This window comes from Lynx rufus, unplaced genomic scaffold (genome assembly GCF_022079265.1).
Source record: "Lynx rufus isolate CCGP_SWC_20201006 ecotype Redwood Valley unplaced genomic scaffold, mLynRuf1.p SCAF_17, whole genome shotgun sequence".
NCBI classification, from domain to species: Eukaryota; Metazoa; Chordata; class Mammalia; order Carnivora; family Felidae; genus Lynx; species Lynx rufus.
In genome coordinates, this window is record NW_025814831.1 from 13,250,123 (window position 1) to 13,265,901 (window position 15,779).

The 15,779-nt window shown below is 39.6% G+C and overlaps 1 protein-coding gene across 2 annotated transcripts in view; it reads left to right on the forward strand.

Moving 5' to 3' along the window:
* TRIP11 (thyroid hormone receptor interactor 11) overlaps positions 1-15,779 on the forward strand; it is a 62,859-nt gene that overhangs the window by 21,715 nt on the left and 25,365 nt on the right. For both annotated transcript variants that reach the window (XM_047080209.1, XM_047080210.1), the window contains exons 8-13: positions 2,938-2,978; positions 3,802-3,888; positions 7,460-7,672; positions 8,206-11,226; positions 12,136-12,276; positions 13,531-13,724. In XM_047080209.1, coding sequence (XP_046936165.1) covers positions 2,938-2,978; positions 3,802-3,888; positions 7,460-7,672; positions 8,206-11,226; positions 12,136-12,276; positions 13,531-13,724 — 3,697 coding nt within the window. The remainder of the gene's footprint in view (positions 1-2,937; positions 2,979-3,801; positions 3,889-7,459; positions 7,673-8,205; positions 11,227-12,135; positions 12,277-13,530; positions 13,725-15,779) is intronic.

The following is a 15,779-nucleotide window of genomic DNA, read 5'->3' on the forward strand; positions in this document are numbered from 1 at the left end:
ACCATACCTGTGTTCTGTGTTAGAAAAAATAAGTTATTGAATGAAACAGGCCAAACACCAGTATTCGTTCATGCCAGGAAAACATAATAGGAGCTCTTTAGCTGCAAAGATGTGTTTTATTTTGCATTTTTGTCTTCTCACAATATAAACTCTCACATTATGAACTGATTGATTCTTGCTCTGGAGGGTGTTTCTAGCCCTTGGGTGCTCTGCTCCCCGATCCCTGCCTCCAATCTGTCTCACTTGCCTAGTTGTTTATCCTGAGTGCCTGACCTGGATGGCCAACTCTATAAATTCATATTAAAGTTAGGTTCAGGGTCACCGTGTCGTCGTTGTCCTCCTCCTCCTCCCCCTCCTCCTCCTCCTCCTTCTCTCCCAGCCTTAGTGATTGGTGGCATTTACCAGTTCGCCAAAACAGAGAATTTGAAGTCATCACCTAGCATATCCTGAAGGTTCTATTTCCTTAGCATCTCTGGCTTGGTACTCTTTCAGAGGCATTCTAGGGTTTCTCACAAGTGTCTCCATTCTAGGAGCTGCCAGGAAGGCAAAGAGAAGGCTGTTGACTAGGGATCTAGACTTTTTCTTGTTTGACTTCAGAGTATCTCTGCTCTTTTCAAAATAAATGTATCTGTTTATTCCACATATTGGGTGACACAGATGAATTCATTTGCTTTAAAAACAAACCTACTGCCCTAGTCCTTCCTCTTTTTCCAGTTTCCATGCCACTGAATAACTTCATCCGATCAATTTTCTTTTGCCTGATTAACTGTAGTAGTTTCTTCATGGAGCAGAATAGCACAGTAGTTAAGTACATGACTGTGCTAGAATCCTGCTCTGTCACTAATTCAGTGACGTTGGGCAGTTTAATTACCATCTCTATGCTTTTGTTTTTCCATCTGTGTAGTTGGGATAACGATAACGATAACGATAACGATCTTCCATAGTTACAGTAGTAGTAATGGGGATTCTCTGAGTTACTACCTGCAGAGTTCTCTCTACAACAATGGCTATCCCGTAGTAAGCATTACAGAAGTGTTAGCTGTTATTATTTTCTGGTCTCCATGATTCCTTGAATCAGTTTTTTTTTCTTTCTGCAGCAAGGATGGTTTTTCAGAAACTCAAAACAGTTTACTTCCCTGATTGCAATACTTTGTGGCTCCCTTGTGAACTTCAGGATAAAGTCTAAACCTCATACTTGACATAAAATGTCTTTCATGATCTGGTCCCTGTCTCCCCCTTTAATTTCAGTTCTTCCCATTCTCCTCACGTGCTAAGTGTTAGCCGTACTGAACTTTCTATACATCTCCTTAAGCCGATGATGTTATTGTCTATTAGGTCTGTCACCTTTGCATTTGCTGCTCTGTGTGGAGTGTCTCTGTTTCTCTCTGCTAATTCTTAAGTACATTACAACTCATTGCAGGTATCATATCTACTGGGAGATACTATGCTGCTGCTTTCCTAGCCCCCCTCACCCCTCTCCCACCCCCAGATCGAGCAGGTGTTTGTCCTTTCTGCTCCCTGTAGCACCTTGCACTCCCTGTATCATACTGTACTGTGGTCACGTGTTTACTTGTTTGTCTTTCCTCTGAATAGAAAGCTCCCTGAGGGCAAGCAAGGACTAAAGGTTTTCATCTGGTTGTCTAGCAACTGACCTCACAGTAAACGTTCAGTATTATCTGAGTGAACATTGAATAAATCACTTCAGCTGGACTTAAAGTATTCTGTCTTTGTGTTCTTCCAGAACTATTTCTATATATGGATCTATCCATAATACCAGCTTGAACGGCCTTTCTATCTGTTGTCATGTCCAAGTCACTTTATTTATGTTTTTACTGTTTGTTTATTTTTGAGAGAGAGCGTGCGCCACATGAGCAGGGGAAGGGCAGAGAAAGAGTGAGACAGAGGATCTGAAAGTGGACTCTGTGCTGACAGCAGAGAGCCTGACATGGGGCTTGAACTCAAGAACCATGAGATCATGACTTGAGCCAAAGTCAGGTTTTTAAGTGACTGAGCCACCCAGGCTCCCCTGTCATTTCTAAGTCACTGTAAACATTGAGAATTGGGGCACCTGGGTCGTTTAGTTGGTTGAATGTCAAACTCTTGATTTCGGCTAGGTCATAATGTCACGGTTTGTGGGTTCAAGCCCCATGTCGGGCTTTGTGCTGACAGTGGAGAGCCTGTTTGGAATTCTCTCTCTGCCACTCCCCTGCTCACTCTTGCACTCTCTTGCTCTCTCTCTTTCAAAATAAATAAGTAAATTTTAAAAAATAAAGAATTGAGAGATTATTGTATTATTGTGGTATAAATATGTATTCTTGTTTTTAGCCATTTTCCCTCATTCTCAGTCCTTTTACTCTTTCCTGTACAAAAGCTAATCAACTCATTTTGAAACATTGTTATTAGTGTTTTTATCAAGGCAATAACTTATGACTCATCCAGATATGATTATACTTATTTCTTGTACTGTTTCATAGAATTACATTTTAATGGAGCTTCTAACTGGCATTTATGTTATGAATTCTATAGTATAGTCAAATAGAAATGTAAAACAACAAAAATACATTTCAGTAAGTACCATTAGGGTTTGCTGATTGTGCTTATAAATACACTTTATTTTATTTTATTTTATTTATTTTTTTTTTCAACGTTTATTTATTTTTGGGACAGAGAGAGACAGAGCATGAACGGGGGAGGGGCAGAGAGAGAGGGAGACACAGAATCGGAAACAGGCTCCAGGCTCTGAGCCATCAGCCCAGAGCCCGACGCGGGGCTCGAACTCGCGGACCGCGAGATCGTGACCTGGCTGAAGTCGGACGCCTAACCGACTGCGCCACCCAGGCGCCCCAATACACTTTATTTTAAATGAGCTTTATTTCTGAGTTTATTACATAGGTAAGAAGTTGAAGTATTTTAATGTCAGATTCTTTGTTTTTGCAGATGCTGAAAATGAAATTATGAGACTGAGTATTTTAAACCAGGTAAACTAATGCTAATAGAAAAACCTTCTAGCTTTTATCGAGAAAAAGTATTTGGTTATTGTAGTTGCTTGTTTTGTGTTTTTTTTTTTAATTTTTTTTTTTTCAACGTTTTTTTATTTATTTTGGGACAGAGAGAGACAGAGCATGAACGGGGGAGGGGCAGAGAGAGAGGGAGACACAGAATCGGAAACAGGCTCCAGGCTCCGAGCCATCAGCCCAGAGCCTGACGCGGGGCTCGAACTCACGGACCGCGAGATCGTGACCTGGCTGAAGTCGGACGCTTAACCGACTGCGCCACCCAGGCGCCCCGATTGTTTTGTGTTTTTTACAAATTCACGTGAACTTATCCTGGGAACTTGCATCTTAGTAATTTTACGTTTGCTGATAATGGTAATTTTTTGAACCATAAATTGTCATAATTTTAAAGTTACATAATTGGAAAATGCAGGTATATCACTTTCAAGATTAATTTGACAGACATTATATTACGTATATGAGTGGAAGCAGATTTCCCACCAACCAAGGAATGCATTTTGATTTCCCTTAAGGAATTTAGAGTTGTTTCTAGTGCTAATGATTCCAGGTTAGTTTGTAAATGTATTTATGTATTATGTATATTTGTGTATGCTTTTAAATAAATTAAAAAAATATCTATAAGAATGTTTGTAAAATGAGTGACTGACTTTAGATGGTCTAGTGTTGTATGCTTATAATTTTTATATATCACTAGAGAAATGCTGAGTTGAAATGCACACTTGTATGGCTTGCCTACTTTTTTATAAACTTGAAATTTATCTGAAAACTCTGTTTTAACATTTTGTAGGATAACAATCTCACTGAAGACAATTTGAAACTTAAAATGCGTGTTGAAATTTTAGAAAAAGAGAAGTCCTTATTGAGTCAAGAAAAGGTGGGTGCGATAAAAATGGGACCAGAATTAAAATATTGTGTGTATTACAGATCAAGCCAAGGGCCAGTTTATATAAATGGAGCATTTAGGTCTTGAGAGGCCTTAGAATAAAGCTGATCTCATTGATGCTTGTCAGACCAGGTTCAAGTACTTGGGCAAGGTTCAGAGTATGAGGGCTGGCCAGGGTTTACGTTTACACACAGATAAGCCACTAGGCATACAGATATGAGCAGAAAAGATAAAGGCTCTGTTTTGGTTTCTGATGAAGTCCTGATAGCAGCAACATACACAGGTGGGTCGCGAGCTTGGACTGGCATCTTACAGAAACCGTAGCTGCAGATATGTCCCAGAACGTATCTGTTGTGGACAGGAGTTTCTTAGTGGTGAGAGATAAAGGGGATATAATCTCACTGGTAGAAATAAGGTCTTTGTGTATATTGGAAGCAAGGTTGGAACGAGGTTCTATAATGCACTGTTGGGTATCGGGACAGGTATTTTTATGTTTGTACTACTTGGGGGTAGTTCTTGGCTAAGGTAGGTGTTTAAACAGAGGATAGTTGTCGGCTGGTATTTTTTTTTTTTTTAATTTTTTTTTTTTCAACGTTTATTTATTTTTGGGACAGAGAGAGACAGAGCATGAATGGGGGAGGGGCAGAGAGGGAGACACAGAATCAGAAACAGGCTCCAGGCTCTGAGCCATCAGCCCAGAGCCTGACGCGGGGCTCGAACTCACGGACCGCGAGATCGTGACCTGGTTGAAGTCGGACGCTTAACCGACTGCGCCACCCAGGCGCCCCATGGCTGGTATTAATTTATAGGCTAGTGTCTTAACTCAATTTAAAATCTTAATTTTTAAAAGGTAACACATACTCACTGATGTACAAATACGGTAATTCATACCGAAAAACTTTAGACAGTACAAAGGGAATATCCTTTCCACCTCCCTTGGTTGGCCTGTTTTCCAAAGGAAGTCTTTCTTACCAGTTTCTCATATGTCCATCCTTTCAGACTACACCTAAGTATGTATGATTATTTAAATAGATTTGAAAAAACTGTTAGCATACTATACATATATTCATGTATACCTTAACATGTTTTCAGCGTCCTTCCACATTAGTGTATAGGCAGTGCTTCTCAAAGGGACGTTTTGGCATGTAGACAGGAAAATTTTTAGCTCTGTGTACTGTCATATGCATTGTGGGGTCCTTGCCCCCCCACTCTTTCTACCCACTAAGAGCCAGTAGTGTCTCCCAGTCTTTTTTTATTCCTGTATTAGATATATAATTTTTTTGCTCTTTTCTCCTCCCTTTGCATTCTGTTCTTTCAGTTACTCCTTTCTCTAATTGGCCCAGGTATACTTTGTAGTTTGCAGATCTCTGCACATACCTGATAGGGTCTGTGACCTTCTCTTGATATTTTCGGATTCTGCAGCCGTTCCTGGTCCCTCTTGCTCCTTTCTTTCGATGTTAAGTAATCCTTCATAATATTTCCTTTCATTATCTCTGATAGGGATCAACTCACTGCTTAAGAATGCTAGGCCAGGGGCGCCTGGGTGGCTAGGTCGGTTGGGCGTCCGACTTCGGCTCAGGTCATGATCTCATGGTCCATGAGTTCGAGCCCTGCGTTGGGCTCTGTGCTGACCGCTCGGAACCTGGAGCCTGTTTCAGATTCTGTGTCTCCCTCTCTCTCTGCCCCTCCCCTGTTCATGCTCTGTCTCGCTCTGCCTCAAAAATAAATAAACGTTAAAAAAAAAAATTAAAAAAAAAAAGAATGCTAGGCCATACCAGGGTGCCTGGGTGGCTCAGCTGGTTAAGCATCCAACTCTTGATTTCGGCTCAGGTCATGATCTTACAGTTCATGAATTTGAGCCCTGCATCAGGCTCTGTGCTGACAGTGCGGAGCCTGCTTAGGATTTGCTCTCTCTCTGTCTCTGCCCCTACCGACTGGCTCTTGCACTCGTTCTCTCTCTCTCTCCCCCCCACCCCAAATAAATAAATAAGTAAATAAAGAAACAAACTTTAAGTTAAAAAAAAATTTTTTTTAATTGTTAAGAAAGAAAAAAAGAATGCCAAATGTAACTGCAAGGCTGTGTATGTTCATAACGTCTACCTGAAAAAACTTTTTGGGGTTCTCCTGATTGACATATAAATCTAGAAAGATAAGAGAATGCTATTTTCATCAACTATAGTTCAGAATAAACTTTTGAATTGGAAGAGAAATGGGAATCATGAGGCAGCTGTTCTAGTCTAGTTTTCGCTGAACTCCTGGTAAGGTATGTATAGTCTATTTGTAGAATTTTGAGATTCTTACTTTAAAGTAGATTCCATAGAAGTTTTCTTTTTCTTGGGTGCCTAGGTGGCTCATTGGGTTAAGCGTCCAGCTCTTGATTTTGGCTCAGGTCACGAACTGACAGGGTTCATGAGTTTGGGCTTAGGTCACGAACTCATGGGGTTTGTGAGTTTGAGCTCAGGTCATGAACTCACGGGGTTCGTGAGTTTGGGCCCTGCGTCAGACTCCATGCTGACAGTACAGAGTCTTCTTGGGATTCTCTCTCCCTCTCTGTCTTCTCCTCCCCTGCTTGTTCTCGCTCTCTCAAAATAAATAAGTAAACCTTAAAAAAAAGAAGTTTGAGTTTTCTCTATCAATGAAAGAAGATTCTAAAGTTGTTGTACCACAGATATCATAATCTAAGGTTGAAAGTGTTGAAGCAAAGAGAACTGTTCCACTTCTGGAGTTTGGAAGAAAAGCATTAAATACCAGTAGAACAGAACATAAGATATAGTTTAAAAATTATAGATAGATCTTTAGGGATGTTAGGCTTCCAAGAGGGGAACCTAGTCTGTGTTCAAGTTAGATGGGAAAAGAAGGAAGGAGTCTACTTTCTTGGATGATACAAAAGTTTCATGTTCTGACAGGACCCCTTAATAAGGGAAATTCCTTTTATGAGGGAAAAGAAGCCTTTTGTGTTCTAATTAGAGAGGACAAACTTTAGAACGAATGAGCATTGAATTTTATAGATTTTTATGTGGTTTGTGGCTATTGGTGATTGGCCGCTAGGGGAAGGAAGTGCAGAGGCCCAGAAGATGTGGGACGTTTTAAAAACTGTGTGTGGTGGGAGGGAAGGAGCAGACAGAAGAGAAGACAGCAGTGGGGGGTGGAATCAGGAAGGCTCCCAAATGGGAAAGTTTTTGGGTAAAGAGGAAGCTGGAACTGGAAACTTAAACAGCCATTCCATCTTGTCCGATGTTATTTCTGATCTTATAGAAATATTGGCCTGAAGGTGCACATAAAATTGCACGTGAGGGAAGTCTGGTTTGCTGAATTTTCTATATCATTGCTGAAGTGTTATTCAGTAATGTTTCTGACACAGGCATCTGGGAATAGATTGCCAAGGGTGGGTGTGTGTGTGTGTGTGTGTGTGTGTGTGTGTGTGCGCGCGCGCGTGCGCGCGCGTGTATGTAGATAGGTAGATATAGATATAGACATAGATATAGATGCATAGATAGAAGTAATCTTTTGGTGTTTTCTTCCAACTGACAGTGTATGTTGTTTTTTTCCCTTGTCATTTAAGGAAGAACTCCAGGCATCACTTCTAAAATTGAACAATGAATATGAAGTAATTAAAAGTACAACTGGAAGAGACATGGATTTGGATTCCACATTACACAATTTAAGGCTGACTTTGGAGGCAAAAGAACAGGAACTCAGTCAGAGTCTTACCGAGAAGGAAACACTGCTAGCTGAGCTAGAGGAATTAGACAGACAGAACCAAGAAGCCACACAGGTACATGATGTTAGAAACAACGTGGCAGCACATTGTTCTCAGTAGACTGAACACTGGGGTAACAGGCAAAAGCGATGGGTGTGATTTAAATTTGTGATTTAATCGGTATTTTGCTTCATTGATAATCTAGTCATAGCGGTTGGCAAACTTTTTCTGGAAAGGGTTAGATAGTGAATATTTTTGGTGTTGCAGGCCATTTAGTGCTCTCGGTCGTGCTCCACTCTGCCCTTGTGGTATGTAAACAATGAATGTGGCTGTGTTTCAATAAGACTTGATTTACAAAACCAGGTGACAGGCCTGATTTGGGCCCTGGGCTGTAGTTTATTGACTCCTGCTTCAGTATTTTACGAGTTGAAGATGAACAACATATACCATTTACCTTTGTTGAGATTTTTTTAAAAAGTATTGTTTTAAGAAGGATTAGAAATATCTGAAGATTATTCTTCTATTATTTATGACATTTTACAAAATTTTCTTTAGGTGACCAAAATGAGAGAATGCCGTAACGTTACCATGCAAATTATTTTTTTCAGCACGTGATTCTGATGAAAGATCAGCTATCAAAACAACAAAATGAGGAAGACAACATCATTAGTAAACTGAAAAAAGATCTAAATGATGAAAAAAAGAGAGTCCATCAACTTGAAGTTGATAAAAGGAACATGACTAAAGAGTTGGATGTGCAGAAAGAAAAGTTAGTTCAAAGTGAACTGGTCCTGAATGATCTGCACTTAGCCAAGCAGAAGCTTGAGGATAAAGTAGAAGATTTAGTAGATCAGCTAAATAAATCACAAAAAAGTAATTTAAATATGCAGAAGGAGAACTTTGGACTTAAGGAGCATATTAAACAAAACGAGGAAGAGCTTTCCAGAGTCAGGGATGAGTTAACTCAATCTCTAAATCGAGACTCTGGCAGTGATTTTAAGGTTGACTTACTTAAAGAAAGGGAAGCCGAAGTCAGAAGCTTAAAGCAAAGTCTTTCAGAAATAGAGCAGCTCAATGACAATTTAAACAAAGTTGCCTTTGATCTCAAAATGGAAAATGAAAAGTTGGCTTTAGCGTGTGAGGATGTAAGACGTCAGTTGGAGGAATCCATTGCTGGTAGCAGTCAGATTTCTCTGGAAAGAAACACTATTGTGGAGGTTCTAAAAATGGAAAAAGGACAGTTAGAAGCGGAATTGAGTCGGGCTGAAGAGAGGCGGTTGGAAGAAGCCAATAAGTATGAGCAGATGATTAAAGAACTATCAAAGGCACGTGATGTGAGTACCTCTGCTTTACAGCTGGAACAGCAGCAGTTAATGAAACTCAGTCAAGAGAAAGACTTTGAAATAGCAGAACTCAAAAAGAACCTTGAACAGATGGATACTGATTGTAAGGAAACGAAGGCAATTTTGTCATCTAGTCTAGAAGGGCAGAAGCAATTGACACAGCTTCTAAGCGAGAAGGAAATTTTTATTGAAAAACTTAAAGAAAGAGGTTCAGAGCTTCAGGAGGAATTAGATAAACATACTGAGGCCTTAAGAAAAAATGAAGTTTTAAAGCAAACCATAGAGGAAAAAGACAGAAGCCTTGGGTCCATGAAAGAAGAAAACAATCATCTGAAAGAGGAACTGGAACGACTCCGGGACCAGCAGAGTCGAGCTGCACCTGTGGCGGAGCCTAAGCCCCTCGATAGCGTCACAGAGCTCGAGTCGGAAGTGTTGCAGCTGAATGTGATAAAGGGTAATCTCGAGGAGGAAATAAAACATCATCAAAAGGTAATTGAAGATCAAAACCAGAGTAAACTGCAGCTGCTTCAGTCTTTAGAGGAACAGAAGAAGGAAATGGATGAGTTTAAATGCCAGCACGAGCAAATGACTGTCACACACACCCAGCTCTTTTTGGAGAAAGATGAGGAGATTAGGAATTTGCACAAAACAATTGAACACATCAAAACCCAGTTGCATGAAGAAAGGCAGGATGTTCAAACAGAGAATTCTGATCTGTTTCCAGAAACAAAAGTACGGAGCCTCAATATAGAAAATGGCGGCGAAAAGCATGATTTATCTAAAGCTGAAACGGAGAGATTAGTGAAAGGAATAAAAGAACGAGAATTGGAGATTAAGCTCCTAAATGAAAAGAACATATCCTTAACGAAACAGATCGATCAGCTGTCCAAAGATGAGGTGGGGAAGCTAACGCAGATCATCCAGCAGAAGGACGTGGAGATACAAGCTCTTCACGCTAGAATTTCTTCGGCTTCCTACACCCAGGATGTCGTTTACCTTCAGCAGCAGCTGCAGGCCTATGCTATGGAGCGGGAACAAGTATTAGCTGTTTTGAGCGAGAAGACCAGGGAAAATAGCCAGCTGAAAACAGAATACCACAAAATGATGGATATAGTTGCTGCCAAAGAAGCAGCTCTTGTGAAGCTGCAAGATGAAAATAAAAAATTGGCCGCTCGATCCGAAGGTGGTGGTCAAGATATGTTCAGAGAAACCGTGCAGAATTTATCACGCATCATTCGAGAAAAAGACATTGAAATAGATGCCTTGAGTCAGAAATGCCAGACCCTGTTGACGGTTTTACAAACATCCAGCACTGGTAACGAGGTCGGAGGTGTCAATAGTAACCAGTTCGAGGAGCTCCTACAGGAACGGGACAAATTGAAACAGCAAGTAAAGAAAATGGAAGAGTGGAAACAGCAGGTGATGACCACGGTCCAGAATATGCAGCACGAGTCCGCCCAACTTCAGGAAGAACTGCATCAGCTTCAGGCACAAGTTTTGGTTGACAGCGATAATAATTCTAAGTTACAAGTGGACTACACTGGCCTGATCCAGAGTTACGAACAGAATGAAACCAAACTCAGAAGTTTTGGGCAGGAATTAGCACAAGTTCAGCACAGCATAGGGCAGCTTTGCAACACCAAAGATCTTCTGTTAGGGAAACTTGATATTATTTCGCCTCAGCTGTCCTCGGGATCATCGCTCTCTTCCCAGTCAGCAGAGTCTCTTCGAACAGTCAAGCCCGACCCATCGAGCGAGGCTTCTACACGAGAGCTGGAAGAACTAAGAAAATCACTGCAGGAAAAAGATGCGACAATCAAAACGCTCCAGGAAAATAATCACAGGTTGTCCGATTCGATTGCTGCCTCCTCAGAGCTGGAAAGAAAAGAACACGAACAGACCGATTCAGAAATTAAGCAGCTAAAGGAGAAACAAGATGTTTTACAAAAGTCCCTTAAGGAGAAAGACCTCTTAATCAAAGCCAAAAGCGATCAGTTACTTTCATTGAATGAAAATTTCACTAACAAAGTGAATGAAAATGAACTTTTGAGGCAGGCGGTAACAAACCTGAAGGAGCGGATACTGATTTTAGAGATGGACATTTGTAAACTGAAAGAGGAAAATGAAAAAATAGTAGAAACAACCAGGGAAAAGGAAATGGAGTATCAAGCTTTACAGGAGACTAATATGAAGTTCTCCATGATGCTTCGAGAAAAAGAGTTTGAGTGCCATTCAATGAAGGAAAAGGCTCTTGCTTTTGAGCAGCTACTGAAAGAAAAAGAGCAGGTGTGTTGGGGGTGGAGTTTTGTAGGAGAGAATTGGGGGGGAGGAGGGGTTCCAGCGGGTCAACTGACTTCATTGATAATTGTCTTTGAAGGGGAATGTGAAGTTGTTGATTGAGAAATACTCATCTCAAGCTCTTGTGATTAGTTCTAAATGAATTTTTCTCACAGGTACCTGGAGGGTTTCTCCCCCAAATTACTGTGTCTCTCCAAATATGTTTTAGCAACAGGTTAATTTAAGTAGGAAAAAAAAGAGCTTAGTAGCAATTAATAATTTTCTTCAGAAAACAGAACTGTGGAAATGACTTTCCCATCTCTTCACCGCCAGTGACTCGTGCTTTCTCTAGTGACAGGTGTGTGTGCCCAGTGAATGAGCATACACGCACATACTCATCCTCTCTTGAGGGATTTTGGGATCTGGGAACACTTTGTTGTTCACGGGGTAAATTTGAAGAGATTGTATCTTTTGAATTCTTTTAAAAACATTTCTGATAAACTTCTTCTTTCAGAATACCTTGATTATTTGAGAAGTTGCAAAGAGAGTAGAGTCCCGTATGCCTCAAACCCGGTTTCCCGTATTTGTTAACATCTTGAGTTACCATGGTACATTTGTAACAACTAAGTAACCAATATTGATGTATTATTACATCATTTTTACATCAATCATTACATCATTATTACATTTTTGAAGTATAAAGTTCATACTTCATTAGAATTTTTTTCCCAAAGTCTTTTTTCTCTTCATGACGCCACCCAGGCACCGCATTATGTCTAGAGTCACGCCTCCTCAGGCCCCTCTAGACGGTGACAGTTTTTTGATGACCTTGACATGGTTAACTATATTTCAGAATTATTTAATGAAGAAAATGTCTCTGTATTTTTCTTAAAGTGAAAGTTATTTTCTTTCCAAAAGGGCAAGACTGGGGAGTTAAATCAGCTTTTAAATGCAGTTAAGTCGATGCAAGAGAAGACCGTTAAGTTTCAACAGGAGAGAGACCAGGTCATGTTGGCCCTGAAGCAGAAACAAATGGAAAACACTGCTTTACAGAACGAGGTATGCTTTCTCTTTAAGGAAACAGTGATTTAAGCAATAAGCTTAATAACTTTTAAGTAAGAAAAGCAGCTAAAGCAGCATGATTTATCAATTAAAATTAATTTCTCTCTTAGATGATTTCTTTTCTAAGTCTTCCTCTGACGTGCTATGGTCTGATTTTGATCTCCTGGAGTGCATTTTATTTCAGTTTCCAAAAGTGAAAACCATGGCATATCTTGGATATAAAATAAAATTTTCCCATTGGTGCAACCACTGTGGCAAACAGTACGGAGGTTCCTCAAAAAGCTAAAAATAGAAATACCATACGATCCAGTAGTCCACTACTGGTTATTTACCCAAAGAAAATGAAAACACAAATTCAGAAAAGATACATGCACCCTTATGTTTATTGCAGCATTATTTACAATAGCCAAGGTACGGAAGCAGCCCTAGTGTGTCCACCGATAGATGAGTGGATAAAGAAGATGTGATACAACACACACACACACACACACACACACACACACACACAGTTGAATATTACCTATAAAAAGGAATGTGATCTTGATATTTGCAACAGTGTGGATGGACCTAGAGAGTATAATGATAAGAGAAATAGGTCAGATGCAGAAAAGAAAGTACCATGTGATTTCACTTATGTAGAATCAAAAAAACAAAGCAGTGAAACAGAGTCATAAATATGGGAAACAAACTGGTGGTTTTTAGAGGGGAGGGGCGAATTAGGTGAAGTGGATTAAGAGGTAAAATTTTCTAGTTGTAAATAAGTCACAGGGATGTAAAATACATCATAGGGAGTATTGTCAATAATATTGTAATGTATGGTGTCAGATAAGTACACTTAACGGTGAGCAGAGTAGAATGTAGAGTTGTTGAATCGCTGTATTATACACTTGAAACTAGCATAACATTGTTAAATACACTTCAGTGTAAAAAAATTAAAAATTTCTCACCCAAAACGTATGTAAAAATGAGATTTTTACTGAAAAGGCGATCTGTCACAAAGAACCCAGTACTTTGCACAATTCCATTTCCATTATAGCCACAGGGGATGAGATCTTACAAAGTAAAACTTCCAGATGAGTATTCAAGGTGAATTTAGACTTTTTTCTAATACAAATACATCTTACAATATGAGAAGTTAGTATATAATTGATAGACTTCAGTAATGGGCAGAAGATCTGATAACAAAGTGGCTTGTAGAGGGGAAAGGGGAACATTTTATAGAAGAAAAATAAAGACATGTCCTCTGCCTAGGTTCAACATTTACGCGACAAAGAATTACGCTTAAACCAGGAGCTAGAGAGATTGCGTAACCATCTTTTAGAATCAGAGGATTCTTACACCCGTGAAGCTTTGGCTGCAGAAGATAGAGAGGCCAAACTGAGAAAAAAAGTCACAGTATTGGAGGAAAAGCTAGTTTCATCTTCTAATGCGATGGAAAATGCAAGGTAACTTTTCCCCTTCATAGCACTCACGTTAACTGAACACTTCTTGAGCGTCAGGATTAGTAAGCATTTTCCCTAGCTTACTTAATTTTGTTCTTACAGAGTCATTATCTCCATTTTACAGATGAAGATACAGAGGGTAGAGAGGTTTAGTAACCTGCCCAAGGTCAGGCTCAGAGTATGTGTGTGGGTTTTACACTAAGGTGTGGAACTCTTGACCGTATCTGGCATTCAGACAGCTCTCTCTGAATCTTTCTTTCCCCCCCTTTTTTTTTTTAAAAAAAACCAAAAAACCAAAACATTTTATTTTTTTTTTCATAAGTGTACTAGCTCTCTCTGAATCTAACTATTGAGATAATTGCCTCTCATCATTTTAGGAGTTTAGACTTAAATTCTGACTGATTTTAATTAGCTTTGTCAGGCTCCCAAAGAACTAATTTGATTTGTGTGATTTTATTCTTAATCAAATGATCTAAGGTTGAGCAGGTTTTGGATATTAGAAGGGAGAGAGTGAAAGAAGTAGCAAGGTGAAGAAGTAGGTCAGTATGAATTAACTCTTGGTTTGTTAGAAATTTTCAGTTACTAGGTCCCTCCGTACTTCTGTTTTTATCCAAAATTTTATTTTTGCTAGAATGCCGTTTATTATAAAAGGTTTTAACTCAGAAGCTGCCAGGTGGAAGAGATCTGTAGGGTAAGGCCTGGTTTCTCTTGGGAGAGACCTTCTAGCTCTCTCCCAACAAGCACCTCTCTCCACATCTCCCACCACTCATCAGCCCTCTCTTTGTGAGTTTTTACGGAGGCCTCATTACACCCACATGATTGATTCCCTGCTTAACATATTTTAAAATGTTCTGTCTCTCAATGAGGTGTGGTTTTTTTTTTGTTTTTTTTTTTTTTCCTGCTTATTACCAAAACATATTTTCCACTTCAGGGAAATTTCATAAACCAAAAAGATCATAAAGTCACTGTCCCACCCACCCAGAGATCATCCTTTTTTTATGCTTTCACGTGCTTCTTGTACATGTGTGTACATATTATATATGTATTTTTAAAACAAAGTTGAGATCATACTATTCATACTGTTTTGTAACCTTTGCACTTAATAATATGAGTTAAACCTTGTTTCACAAAGCACATGTTTCTGCAATACCATTTTATGGCTACATCGTATACCATTATTTGGATTTTCCATAATTTCTTTAATCCAGTCATTTATTATTGGACACTTAGAAATGTTTCAACTTTTCAAAATTACTAAGAGTGCTGCCATGATATCCCAAGATAGGTATTTTTGTGTTAATGACAAATGAGTTCCTTAGCATAAATTTTGAGAACTGGCAGTTCTGGTTCAAAGGGCGTTTTTAAAATTTTTGAGATGTACTGGCAAATAATCTTCCAGAAAATCATGTCCATGTATATTTCCATTAGTGGTAAATACATCTTTCTTTCTTTCTTTTTTTTTGTTTTTTTTTTTTTGTTTTTTTTTTACTGTGTATGATGCTGAGGGAGATCTAAGGAGATCACAGATTACCTCTGTCTGCGAAGAGATTGTAGGCCAGTAGAGGCAACACTTTGAGACGAACTCCCCACCTTTGCAGGGAATACTATTGTACCTTTAGTTTCAGAAAGACTTACTTCAGATGAGAACTAAAACAATGAGTGAACATTTGTGCATGTGTTTCACATTGGCAGAAATGGGAAAACATCCTCAGACTATAAAATTGATAATCTTCGAATTTTCGGGCCCTTATTTTTCTCTAATTAAAATAGTTTTGAGGGCATGTGGGTGGCTCAGTCAGTTAAGTGTCTGGCTCTTGATTTCGGCTCAGGTCGTGACCTCACAGGTTGTAAAATTAAGTTCCCCCCTTAGGGCTCTGCACTGGGCATGGAGCCTGCTTAGGATTGTCTCTCCCTCAGGGCTCCTGGGTGGCTCAGTCGGTTAAGCATCTGACTTCAGCTCAGGTCACGATCTCATGGTTTGTAAGTTCGGGACCCATGTCGGGTTCTGTGCTGACAGCTCAGAGCCTGGAACCTGCTTCGGATTCTGTCTCCCTGTCT